The sequence below is a fragment of the Theobroma cacao genome, chromosome 8 (assembly GCF_053813885.1).
Source record: "Theobroma cacao isolate CCN51 chromosome 8, ASM5381388v1, whole genome shotgun sequence".
Taxonomy (NCBI): Eukaryota; Viridiplantae; Streptophyta; class Magnoliopsida; order Malvales; family Malvaceae; genus Theobroma; species Theobroma cacao.
In genome coordinates this window covers 29,042,961-29,056,939 of record NC_142646.1, presented here as the reverse complement: position 1 = coordinate 29,056,939, position 13,979 = coordinate 29,042,961, and the positions used below count along the sequence as shown (strand labels likewise).

The window sequence follows — 13,979 nt, the reverse complement described above, 5'->3', positions numbered from 1 at the left end:
GTAAAAATCTTTCAGGAAGGGAACCTATACAATTATATTTGGAGGCTAAAACAAGAAGGCAAACGAGGAAAGGAATTCAAGGCTTCACAGAGGGATTACTTGAGATCACCAGCTAATGCTGAAGATGCCAAAGCAAGCATTTTAAGTGGGACGATTATTAAGGTTAGCAGACACCATTTTACTTCTAAAATCCTCTGTTTCACTTTATTAGACCAGTAAGCTTTTTCTCAGCAGATTCTTCTGATTGTTGGGTATCTTGATTATGAACCATAAAAAGAAACTTCAATACATCTAGAAAACCAAGTATGGATTGTTCATAACAATATTAAATCTGCATAAATCAGTTATGTTTCTTACTCGAAATGGTTACTGATTTGTACAGGCAGATTTGAATGTGCTCCTTCTTCGAAGGTTGTCGATGAAGGAGAAGCTCTCCAGTTTCTTATTGCTCTATCAAACACACGACCGATTCTTACAAATGGACTTCTCTTATGGCCTTTGATGCGATACCGGTAATTCTTACTTCCAAGCAAGAAAATAGCCACTGCCAACACCATAACAATGTATGGGATTCCAAATGCAAGGCCCCAGCTCGGATTATCTTGGACGTAAACAATGATCAAAAGAGTTACGAAGGTGCTCACATAAGTTCCAAATTACCACCAGTTGAAGAAAGAGCTTTTGGCTTTGCTCTCCTCAATGTCTTCTCCATCGAATTGGTCAGCCCCTAAAGCTTGAACGCAAGGTTTGTGCCGAGCTTGTCCAACTGCTACTAGATATAGAGAGAAGAATAACAAGATTACTTGGAGCTGAGGAGGGGAACAGGGTGTAATCTTTTTGGTGTTTGAGCAGCCAGAAGTCTTGAGAGATGGGAGCATAGCAGCTAGAGTCAACAAGCCTAGGCCCTGTGATTTATGGTAACACAAGTAAAAGCTAATTAGTATTCAAACAGGATGCATTTTCTTTGGGCTAAATGCTCATTTTTTGATCTTAACATCTACCAAAATATTTTAAGATTCAACCTATTATTTCATTTAAATTAGAATGCAATTTTTTCCATTTTCTCCATTTAAAGCATAGAAATTATTAATAGAATTAAGGGATTCAAATTTATATTTATTAAAAATTACCTTCACCTAGTAACCTTCGTTTTATTAACTATATTTGTTAACTTTTGTTATCCATATTCCTTAATAAAATTTAACTAAGATATAATTCTCAAATAAGCCCTTAAACTATGCAAGAATATTCAATATAAGTCTTTATTCTTTTATTGCATTCAATTAAGTCCCTATACTTTTATTTTTGATCAAATAAGTCCTAATCACTAATGATTGACTAATTATCATTAATAAAAATGTCATTTGTTATTTTATATTGACATGGCACTAATATGACATTGATTCACTAATGATTGACATTTTAACTAATGATTGACTAAATGTCATTAATAAAAATGTCATTTGTTATTTTATATCGACATGGCACTAATATGACATTGATGTAAAAGGTGAAAAATACCACATGTTCATATTATTATATCAAATTAGTATGTCATGTAATCATCAATTATGATATGCCAGAATGCCACATCATAATCAATTATAATATTTTAGTATGTTACGTCAGCATCATATAATATAGAATAATAAATGACATTTTAACTAAGTGAATCATTAGTCAAAAAGACTTATTTGACTCAAAATAAAAATATAAGGATTCACTAATAATAAATGACATTTTCACTAATGATTGATTAATTGTCATTAATAAAAATATCATTTATTATTTTATATCGACATGGTACTAATATGACACTAATGTGATAAGTGAAAAATACCACATGATCATGTTATTATATCAAATTAGTATATCATATAATTATCAATTATGATATGCCAGTATACCACATCATCATCAATTATAATATTTTAATATGCCACGTCAACATCATATGATATAAAATAATAAATGACATTTTAACTAAGTGAATCATTAGTCATAAAAACTTATTTGACTCAAAATAAAAATATGAGGATTTATTTAGTTCAAAATAAAAATACAACGACTTGATTGAATACAATAAAAGTATAAAGGTTTATTTAAATTTTTTTAAATAATTTAGAAACTTTTTTATATATTATGCTTTTAAACAATTAATGCTATTAAGTGCTTACATATATTAGAAGGTATATGATCATGGATGCTCTTGTGGACAATCTATATTTACTACATGTTGGATAATGCCTAAATTTTAGCTATTTATTACCAAAATGCTATTCAATTAACTTATACAGTTATTAAATATTTCAAAATCACACAAATTAGGCTTCTCTTACCAAGTTTAAAATTTTATCAACGATAACTGATAAATCTAATTAAGTTGCCAATTAAGTGGCAACTGCACCGGAAAAAAATTAACGAAAAAGGAAAATTGGTTATATCTTTTTTATTAATGAAGATGACCAAGAGCACATACGTTGCAACTCAATTAAATAAATTTATTTATAAAGATGACAATGAGTATCATTTAATCGAATGTCTATAGGCATTCGACTCAATTATATAAGATACAGAGTATCCCATCTGATTATAATTACTTTACATTCGAATTTAAGACAAATACCAGTACTAGGTTCGATTACATACCGAGAGTTATGAGTGGTCTATGCGACTAACAGGCATGACTTATTCATGTTACTGATCACGCACTAGAATAAAACTCACTCTTGCCTTTGACGTGGCACTACTGTCTGCTTCCACGATACAAAGCATGTGGCAGCTTGAGAGGAGAGTGCTGTAATTGAAGATTGACAGACAAATAGACAAGAAGCAATTAAGCTATGCCTTAATTTACCTACTTTTAACCAGCTAAAGCAAAGCTAAATACTCCATAACACAATTACTTTGGCTTTGTAGCAGATCCTTTGAACATGCACGAAACGGAGGAAAGAAGAGGACTAACCAAGGTGTAGATGAGGGAAGCAAGGGTGATAGTGCAGTAGCGGCCAAGAAATGAATCAGCAACGAAGGCAGCAAGGTGGCTGCACCAGACCAAGTATTCACGTTGTCAGCTGCCTTCACTGTGGACTCACCCAATGGCCCTGTTAAGTATGTTATGAGATTGGAGGAAACCCAAAGTAGGCAAACCTCTCTGCAACTTCCACCCCTATAGATATTAATTCAAGAACATTATTAATCAAAAGGCTTAGCAAAGAGTTTTCATTAGGGTTAAGTAAGTAATCTTCACCTATGATGAAGCATGCAGACTTCCATCCACTGGACTTGGATCTGTATACTGGATTACCTTGACAGTTGATGAATCCATGGGCTTCGGCTGGGGCTAGGCTGCCTTCCTCATGACACCAAGTTTGGCCCATTTTTCTTCAGGATTTGAACCCAAGGCACCACTGTAAAACGTGCTGGCTACAAACCCAAGGATATACATGAAAGACATGTCTCTTTCTGTCTCCTTTCATTCGTCTCCGTCTGGCTTTGGCCTATAACAATTGTTTAACATTATTTGTTGTTACGACTGGACATGACAAGGTTGCTCTGACTACCCATTTACTATAACATGATTTTAAAAAGTTATTTTATTATTCTTATTCGAAATTAATATAGAATATATAAAATTAGAATTTTTAGGCCTATGAGAAAAGACTCCCATAATTTTGAAATAAATTCTAAAAGAGAAATATAGACATTCAGCAAAATACAAAGAGAATTTTTTTCCCAATATATATATATATGATTGAAATTGTATGTGTAGGAAAATACGAATTGTATAGACATATTTGTAAAAAAATTTTACCGTCATCAAATTTGCATCAATCTATTACCTTTTCAAGGTGAGGTGAGAAAATTGTAAAAAATAACCTTTTTAATAAGCTCACTTCAAAAATAACCTTCGCTATAATTTTAACTGTTTTTAGACAATTTTTTATATAACTTAACAAGAATACCTTGTAAACCATTTAATCTAAATTAAGTGGTCTCGGTTTCTTTCTCCTCTCACACTATTCAGATAAAAATTTAAAATTAAATATTGATTTAGCTATCTCGCCATCCAGCTCTCCAACGCCATCGGAGTCTATATCTCATTGTCCAGCTCTCCAACGCCATCGGAGTCTATATCTCACCGTCCAACTCTCCAACGCCATCGGGGTCTATATCTCGCCATCCAACTTTCTCACCATCCTAAAATACAGAGATGACATCAAAGTATTTGTTATGAGTTCCTGGGTTTTTTTTTTTATATATTCATAGAACACAAAAGTTCATAGGTAAATTATATGACTTTGAAACTTAAATCTAGTTGAGAGTAGTGAAATCAATCAGTTTATAAGCAATGCATGAATATTGTTAGACATTGTATCACTGGATATTAAGGTGTGTGACTGGATATTATGCATTGCATGACTGATTATTTGGAATTGTAACCTATTTATTTGACATTACTTGATTAAATATTAGACAATGTGGGACTATATAGAAGGCATTACGAAACTAGATTTTAGGAATTGTGTGAGTTGTGCATTGCGTGACGAGGTTTTAGGAATCGCTTGACTAGTTTGTAAACATTATGTGACTAGTCTTTAGTAATTGCGTTGCTTTATCTACCTAATGTTGAAGTTTATTATCTACTAATTTAGCCCTCTTAATAACGAATTCTATAAAATTAAAAGAGAATTAGGAATGCTTAATAACCAATTCAGCCCTCTTAATTCCACCTATATTGGTGTAGAAAACCATATAGATTTAGCTAACACAGAACTATAAAATTCTCTTTAAAACACTTAATGCATCGATTTACAAACTAACCATATTCATTTAAAAACAATCCTAAAACCATTGAACACCCTTTCAAAAGTCAGCATTCATGCTTATAAATAAAAGGAACCATTATCCATTTTAATCAAATTCATCTGAAGGAAAATCTCAAAATTCTCATGGCTTTCAAATGTTCCAGAGGCGAAACTGGGAAGGGGGTTGCTGCTGAAGAGGAAGATGTCCCTAACAATGTGGCAGCATATTTGGTCAAGTTGATGAACCAAATTGAGAACATGGAGAAGGACATGCGTGGGTTGATGGATAAGGTGCTACTTAGGATAGAAGTCCTGGAGACAGAAATTCTAGGCAATAACAAGATTCTAGTTGAAATTTATGAAATAATAGATGAGATTAGGAAAAAATGAACCATGGTTCATATGTTGTCTCATCTACTTTTTTCAGCTAATGAATAAAAATATTGATTTAACACAAATTTTCCATAAATAAGTTACTACCTTTAATTTCTATTATACTGAATAACTTATTTGCTTACCCTAATTTCTTAATTTTCTATTTATATAAAAGAAGCAAAGATATGATGACAAACATTGGAATATTATTTTATTTATAAGCATTAAGTGAATGGATATTATGCATTGTATGAATTGATATTAGGCATTGCATGTCTGATTATTATGTATTCCGTGACTGGATTTTATGTATTGCGTGACATAGGACCAATGCGTGAATAGGTATTTTTGCATAACGTGAGTGGATATTAGGCATTACGTGACTTATTATTAAGTATTAGGAGATTAGCTTATAGGCGCTGTGTGAATTGTGCAATGCATATCTTGTTTTGAGACATTTCTTGACTACTTTTTAAGCATTACGTGACTGATTGTTATGTATTGCGTGACGTTGGGCCAATACATGACTAGTTATTTTGGCATAACGTGAGTGGATATTAGGCATTGAGTGACTTATTATTAAGTATTGCGAGACTGGTGATGCGTGACTTGTACAATGCATCTCTTGTTTTGGGGCATTTTTTCACTAGTTTTTAAGGGTTGCATGAATGTGTATTAGACATTGCAAGACTGGTTTTATGTTATTTCGTGACTTAGGCATTGCGTAAGTGGTTTTTATGCATTGAGGGATAATTTTTGATAAATTGACTAATTATGACACTTATTTTCTGTTAAATTTCAGTGGGCTACCAAATGTGAAACTTATGATTACATACAATGGTCATTGGGTCGATGACATTTACAAGGGTGGTGAGACATGAGTAAGGGGTGTTGGGAGTGATTTATGATATTCGGGCCTAGTGAAGCTAGTTGAAGAGGTTGGTAGGGCGAACTCACATAATAACGAAATCGAGCTACATGTATTGCTCAGTCATGCCATAGGGCCAATGCATGTTTAGGTATTTTTGCATAACGTGAGTAGATATTAGGCATTGTGTGACTTATTATTACGTATTGTGAGACTAGCTTATGGGCACTGTATGAATTGTGCAATGCATATCTTGTTTTGAGACATTTATTGACTACTTTTTTGGCATTACGTAACTGGTTGTTATGTATTGCGTGACATTGAGCCAATACATGACTGTGTATTTTGCAATAACGTGAGTAGATATTAGGCATTGAGTGACTTATTATTAAGTATTATGAGACTGGCTTATAGGCGTTGCGTGAATTGTGCAATGCATATCTTATTTTGAGACATTTCTTGACTACTTTTTAGGCATTGCGTGACTAGTTGTCATGTATTGCGTGACGTTGGGCCAATACGGGATTGGTTATTTTGGTATAACATGAGTGGATATTAGGCATTGAGTGACTTATTATTAAATATTATGAGATTGGCGATGCATGACTTGTGCAATGTATCTCTTATTTTGAGGTATTTTTTCACTAGGTTTTAGACATTGCATGAATGTGTATTAGACATTGCGAGATTGACTTTATGTTATTTCGTGACTTAGGCATTGCGTAAGTGGTTTTTATGCATTAAGGGGTAATTTTTGATAAATTGACTAATTGTGACACTTATTTTCTGTTAAATTTCAGTGGCCTGTCAAATGTGAAACTTATGATTACATACAGTGGTCATTAGGTCGATTACATTTACAAGGGTGGTGAGACACGAGTGAGGGGTGTTGGGAGTGATTTGTCATTTTCAAGCCTAGTGAAGCTAGTTGAACAGGTTGTTGGGGTCAACTCACATAATAACGAAATCGAGCTATATGCATTGCTCAGCCATGTCGTAGGGGTTTTGCGCGCAGTTATCAAGGGCGATGAAGATGTAGCAAGTATTTTGTAAGATGAGAGGGCAATTGTTGTGTTTGTGACAGTTAAGGCACGAAATGCAAATGATATTTCACATGAACATGGTGCCCAACATAATAATACCCTACAACAGAATGTTAATTATTCTGACATACCACACCATGCATTTCCTAAAAAACAACAATGACAATCACCATTGACCTATACACATGAGTTTGAGCAATTTGGTACACACATGAGCTGTCTGCAAATAATGTTTGCACAATTTTGATTGGAATGTGCATCGAACGAAATACTTGGTACTTTGCAACTAATGCAACCTTGGCTCGGAAATGTAGTGGGTCCATTGTTATTCGTAAACAACATTGTGATGGTTGTGAGTGATGACGATGCATCTGATCGAATTAAAGATGATGTTGAAGAGGATGACATTGCGGATTGGAACAATGAGTTGGAAGATGACTGCAAAGATGTTTACCTTGGCAGACATGATGACTATTCAGAAGACGACAAGGGTGAGCACAACGACATTCTGGATTGCAATCATGCATATGGCAGTACAGAACATGCCTTAACTGTTATGTTAGAAGAGGTTTAGTGTGATGACCATGCCACAATTGTTGAATTAAGAGATGTTGAGGGTGCCGACTCTATTTACGACAACCCATTGCACTTGAGAACGGGATTTGTTCGCTTGATGACAGTGATCAAGAAAGGGTAAGCCATCTATCAATCAATAGGCTTCAAGGTCTTTTTTAAAAACTCTCGAGTTGTTATCTATCAATAAATATGCCCATCTATCAATAGATAGATCAGATTTTTTGATAAACATTGAACATCTAAGCTTTTTTACATTTAATATCATTTAAGTAAATGTTTTTATTTTTATTTCTTTTCTTTTTACTCTCCATTTATTTAAGATATTTAATGTAAATAAGCAAACATCTCCATTTAGATTCAATAAAAATATTAAAAAATCAAAATCTAGAAAAATTAATCTAAATTTTGGTTTCAAGAACAAAATTGAAAAAGTTTAACTGAAATTAAATTTGCGGCTCTCATTTACCATAGCAAACAGATTCCAAAAATTATGAAAAAAATAGTTTTTAATTATCTAAATATCAAGGAAACCATTACTCTCAATTTTAATTTTCAAATGATTATTTTATAAAAAATCACATATTTTGACCGCTTTCAAATTTAGAAAAATTTTTGCTTCAAGAATAATAATCAACCAAGGTGACAATTTTTTTTTTGAATGTTAAAATTAAGTTTGATATTCAAAACGTTTTCAAATGCCCCCCCTCACAGTCGCTGTAAGCAAATGACCTTCTGCCCCTGAGTAAGTTCAATCCTCTTTCTCTCTTTTTGAAGAAGAATTTAGGATTCAAATGCAAGAAACAAAATTTTTAAATATAGGAATCTTATTGTCTTTTTAGTGAAATTTATAAAGACTTTATTGTCTTTTTGTTTAAAATTTAACATTGTTACCTCTTATTAGAATAGTAATAAAACTCATTTTTATTTGAAAAAAAAATCTCATAGTGTCACTTGAGAAAATATCATATCACAAAAAATTTATATGAAATTTACTCTAATATTAACATACGTTTATAGTAAGATATGTCGAAAAAAATAAATATTTTAAAATTTTAATATTATTTCAAATAAGAATTTTTAGCTACAAAATTATAGTCCATGCAGAAGACAATGCCAATTAAGTTAGTGGTGGTAGCCGGTGTGGGCAGGCAATTAGAGTTGAAAACTGTTATTATAAGTGAAGACTAACAACAAAATTGACTAAATAAATGCTTGAAATTATTATTATAATAGATTAATCCCATAAGCCTAAAAATATTGTAATTTATTAAATTTAAATATCATGGGCTAAGAAAATAGATCTTTGCACGAATTTAGCCATATAATTTCCAATTGGCCAACTAGAAATTGACCAAAAGTCAATTACAATTTACAAATTTAAAATTACATAAATGCCTTTAGCAATTTGCATTCAAAGACTAAAGCAGAATAAAGAAAAAGGTGAACATCTCTAATTAACATTAATAGTTTAATTTACACAAAATGTAGGGGAAAAAAAAGTTAAAAGGAGCAGCAATCAGCTCAGAAGAGGAGCTTTACAATTAAGATCACCAGGATCACGATCCCCATCATGATAATCATGATCATCAAAGTAATCACCACATTCGTAAACAGATCCAACGAGCGCCAGTTGATCTTCCAAATACCTCCGTAGCAGCCCAACTTCCCTCTCTTCTCCACCGCAACAACAACCCTCTTCACATCGCCGCAGCCGCCGCTCCTCCTCTTCCTCCTCCTCCTCCTCTTCTTCCTGTGCCGCCTTTCCGCTCCTTCTTCGTCGACAAATCCGGCAGCAGACTTCGGCTATGCAAAGGAGAGGGAAAGTTGCGCAGAGGAAAGGAAGGAGAAGAGGGGAGCAGAGCAAGAGCAGAAAACAACGGCTGCGGCGCGTGCGTAGCCACGACCTGATAGTTAGCATGAGATGAGCAGGAGCGAACGTGGGTGAACGGGAGGTGGCCGTGGGATTGGAATTGAGAAGAAGAGCTTCATTGCGGGAAGCGGGTTTGAGAAGCGGCGGAGGGTTGGTGGTGGCGACGGTGATTTTGTAGTGAGGGGTTGAAATGAGAGAGGATTTGATGTAAGGAGACGGATTTTTATACATGAGGAGTATGCGATGATGGTGATTTGATTTTGATTTGATTTGATTAGGTTCTTGTTTAAGACATTCAATAATTATACACTTAATTTTCTTTTCTTTTTTTTTTGTGCGTGAGAATTTTTTAACTCAAAATATCTATACTCACTCTGATTTTCTTCAATAAAATACTACTACCAGAAAAAAAAAATGGTTACAAAGGACTGACTTTGGTGAGCTTTGCCTTGGGCAAGGAAGACCCTTAAATAATTAGTAATTAAAATCATTTTTAATTAGTTGTGAGAGTAATTAATTGACATATAATTTAAAAATTATTTTAAATAATTAAATAATTTTATGATATATTTTATTCACGAATTGAGTAATGAAGTAATTGGTAATAATAATGCCTAGATAAATGTTGTTAGTGATGTTAACAACATTTTATGAGAAATAACAGTAATGGTAACTAATGTCAGAAATATATTTCTATTATTTGCAAGTTGTCAACAGTGATTTGAGTTAATTAATTAAAATGGAAAATCGTTAAAGTCAATAAATCAAAATGACCAAGTGATTTTATGCAAATGACGCCATTTGATTATGAAGTAAATAGGAAAAGGTTAGGTATAAATTAACAATTATCACTTAGATTGAATAGCAAATAATGTAGAGAATGACCCATAAATGAAGAAAAAAAAAAAAGCCATCACAAACATGTATAAAGATAAAAATAAATATTATATGTATTTATCAGTTATTTTAAGCTATCTTCAATTAAATGGGAAAAAGATGAACCCCAATTGAAATTTACTAAGTTTAGTTATGTTGTTCGTGTTTAACATCAAATTATAATAAATGAATAGTCTATTCCAACAGAAGATTTAATCTAAGGAGTTGGAAAAATGATAATAGTTAAGTAAGTAAAATATTAATTTAAAGTGTTGAAAAGTCAAATGATTCAACACTAAATTTAATCACATAAAAAACTAAGATTGACCTTAGTTGAGGAAACAATTAATTTTCTGGTAAACTATAATAGAAAAAACAAAAGTTTCAGCAAAGAACTAAAACGATTAAGACAGAATTAGCAGCATCAACAATAAAATTAAAGTATAAATGTAATTATTCAAAAATAAGAAGTTGTAAAAAGAAAATTAGTTAAGAAGTGTACTCAAGCTATTAAATATTAGATATCTTGAGCATACTTTTGTTGATGATTTATACCCTAAACTGTTGCAACATAATAAAACAATTGAAAGAACAAAAGAAGCAAAATCTTGATAATAACAAGGTCAAAGTACCCCATAAGTCTTTGTATTATGAATTTTTTGTCAATTTAATCCATTTATTCAAAACTAGTTAATTTAATTTTTATATTTTGCGATTTTGTTCAATTGAGTCGTTTTCCCTAACATCTTTCAAATTGACTATTAATGGTGTTGACATGTTAAACTATGCTAACATGGTAATGACATGACATTGGCATGCTGGCACGGCAACGATGATGTGGAAGGCTCAAAAAATGAAATTTTTGAAATAAATTTTTTTTGTGAAAATTTTTTTTCCACGTCAGTTTTTTAATGCCACATCATATAGACTAAATTAAACAAAAATGTAGAGCATAAAAACTACATTAAATAAAATTAAATAGTCTAAGGACTAAATTGAACAAAGATCTATCATTTAGGAACTAAATTGAGTACTTTTACTATTTTGTTTAGCACCAAGTTTGTATCAAAAATGTACTTTTACATATAAGAGGTATTTTTTAGTAATTAAAAACCATTAACATTCCATTTGTGGGAAAAATGTACAAAACTAATTACACTACTTTCTTTTTGAAAGGCTAATAAATATTCTCATTTCACTATAAATATTCTATTTCATTGGAGTAATCCAAGTACATCCAATCAAAAAACCCCAAATTAACAAAAAGATCCTATGGTTCGACAACAACCACTAAGATATACTCACAAAAAAATGTACATCACCTAACCTTTTCAAGAGGCTTGTAACCTCTGCTAGAACAAAAATCAAGTAAAAGTATAACTTTTGTCTAATATTCACCCTTTACAAAAGAAAGCCACTCAAATACACACAATATAGACAAAACCATAGCAAAAGAGACTTTTTCTCCCACAAACTAAACCATGGGAGCAAACAAAGATTTCTAAATAATAAATAAAAGTAAAGCAATGGCCTACCCATAGTACAAGGACTTATGGTGTACTTTGACCGTTTATCAATTGGTTAGCCATTGCTCTACTTTTATTTATGATTTTGTCTCAACATTTTGATCTTGTTGGTGAGCAATTTCAGTCCTTTGTTTTCGATATGAACATTTGAATAAATTTTGAAATTTGAAAATGTTTTTAGTAGAGCCTATTAAATTGAAGACCTGAAGTTAGTGACAATAAACGCTAGCCATTATACACAATGATCTGTATACTCTGAGGTCGGTGACTATATACACCGAACCATTTAGGTGGGACGACACCCTTCATTTATCTAAAAATAGTTGGCTATATGAATCGAACTATAGATTGGTGTTACATCATAACTTTGTATGTTATTGGTAATGGGACAATACCCTACCCTTGGTTATTGAAAGTCGGTGACTATATGTACTAGACTATACTTTGGTGCTACGACACTTTTTGATATCCATATAGTAGGGACAAAACATTATCCTCTATTTTTGTTAGTTTTTTTTTTTAAGTTAATGCTCCTCAAATGCTTACTTGGTTATTAGATATTGCATTGAAAGAAGTAATTATGAATTGATTTGGAATTGAGACTTTGATCATGATTGATCCAACTATTGATTTAAGGAAAACTTACTTAAAATATGCTATTTACTTTATTTTGGTATTTGAACTCAAAAAATGAAATGAAATGTTTTTAGACTATTTGGAACTTAGAATATTGATTTTTTTTGGCTAAAATCTGAGTTTCTATGAAAAAAAGTATTGATACTTGATAATTCTATTTTATAGAATTATTCGGTTACAATGTTAGGTGTATTTTGTTTAAATTCTTAAGATTTAATTTAAGTATTAGTTATTTTTATATATTTATTTTATTTAAGTTAATTATATTGGGTTCAATTGCTTTAAGTTATTTTATGATATTTTGCTTTAAGTTTAGTTATTATTTAAGTTAGTTTGTTGCTTTTGTAAGTGTGTTATGAAAAGGTGATATTTTGTGAAGAAGAATGCATTCAAGGTGCAGACTTCCACTGTACATGTTTCAGTATTTTGAGCATATCTTTCACTACAAAAGTCCAATTGACGTGATTTTTAAACCACTAAAAGCCAAGAGGTTGAGCTACAACTTTTACCACTTTTCTCAGTTCAATCTCGAAGAAGGCAAAAATTGTGTCACAAGTCAAAGTAGCATTGTAGAACTTGGAAATTCAAGACAGAGCATAGGGCGTCACGGCCATGGAAGTATGAACGCCACAACGCCTGATAAGAGATGTACACTTCAACAAACTAGAGGCTTTGACACCACGACCACCAAAAAGGTAGTGTCGTAGTACCCAAAAGGAAAATTTGAAAAAAAAAATACTGATATCACGGCACTATGCCACCCAAGGATGGAGGGCCACAACGTTTATAAGTTAGAAAGGAATTTTCATGCCATCGGATTTCTATTTTGACACAAATTCGAGCTCTATTTAACCACTCTTCTAGAGCACGTTTAAGGGGTAATTAAGAAAGGGTTTTCGAAAAAAAAGGCATTTAAGTTAGCAAGAAAGCAAGGAAAATAAGGAAGATTACAAATCGAAGACTTGACAAATGTTGGAGTTCTTTCTTCTTTTGTTATCTTTATACTTTCTTTATTTAGTTTTGATGATTAAATTTCTTTTTTGGATGATGTTTTTAGTAATTATGGGAATCAAAATTTTTTTAATCTAGAATTGCAATTGAATCCAATGCGCGTTTGAATTTTTATATTCTTTCTTACTTATGATTAATAGTGTTCGAGTTATTTATTTTAATCTTGTTCTTAATGTGTCTGATTGCTTGATCAACTATTAGATTGATTTGGAAACCTAAATGGAACTGGAAAAGGGAGTTTAGAATAAACCGTAGATGAAATAACATATGTTCAATATTAATTGTATGAGATGATTGATTTGATTCACATGTAGGGTAATAATACACTTTCAAGTCATATGTAGCCATAATTAGAGTCTAAATGTAATGAGTTTTCTTAATTTTAATTTG

The 13,979-nt window shown here is 31.9% G+C and overlaps 1 protein-coding gene and 1 pseudogene across 1 annotated transcript; both read right to left on the bottom strand.

The window, feature by feature from the left end:
- Nucleotides 1-282: 282 nt before the first annotated feature.
- Nucleotides 283-3,380, bottom strand: LOC18593031 (protein NRT1/ PTR FAMILY 5.10 pseudogene; annotated as a pseudogene).
- Nucleotides 3,381-9,099: 5,719 nt separating this feature from the next.
- Nucleotides 9,100-9,831, bottom strand: LOC18593030 (uncharacterized). Its single transcript, XM_007020039.3, has one exon. It carries the CDS (start codon nucleotides 9,769-9,771, stop codon nucleotides 9,187-9,189), a length of 585 nt encoding a protein of 194 aa, XP_007020101.3. The 5' UTR covers nucleotides 9,772-9,831; the 3' UTR covers nucleotides 9,100-9,186.
- Nucleotides 9,832-13,979: the final 4,148 nt, after the last annotated feature.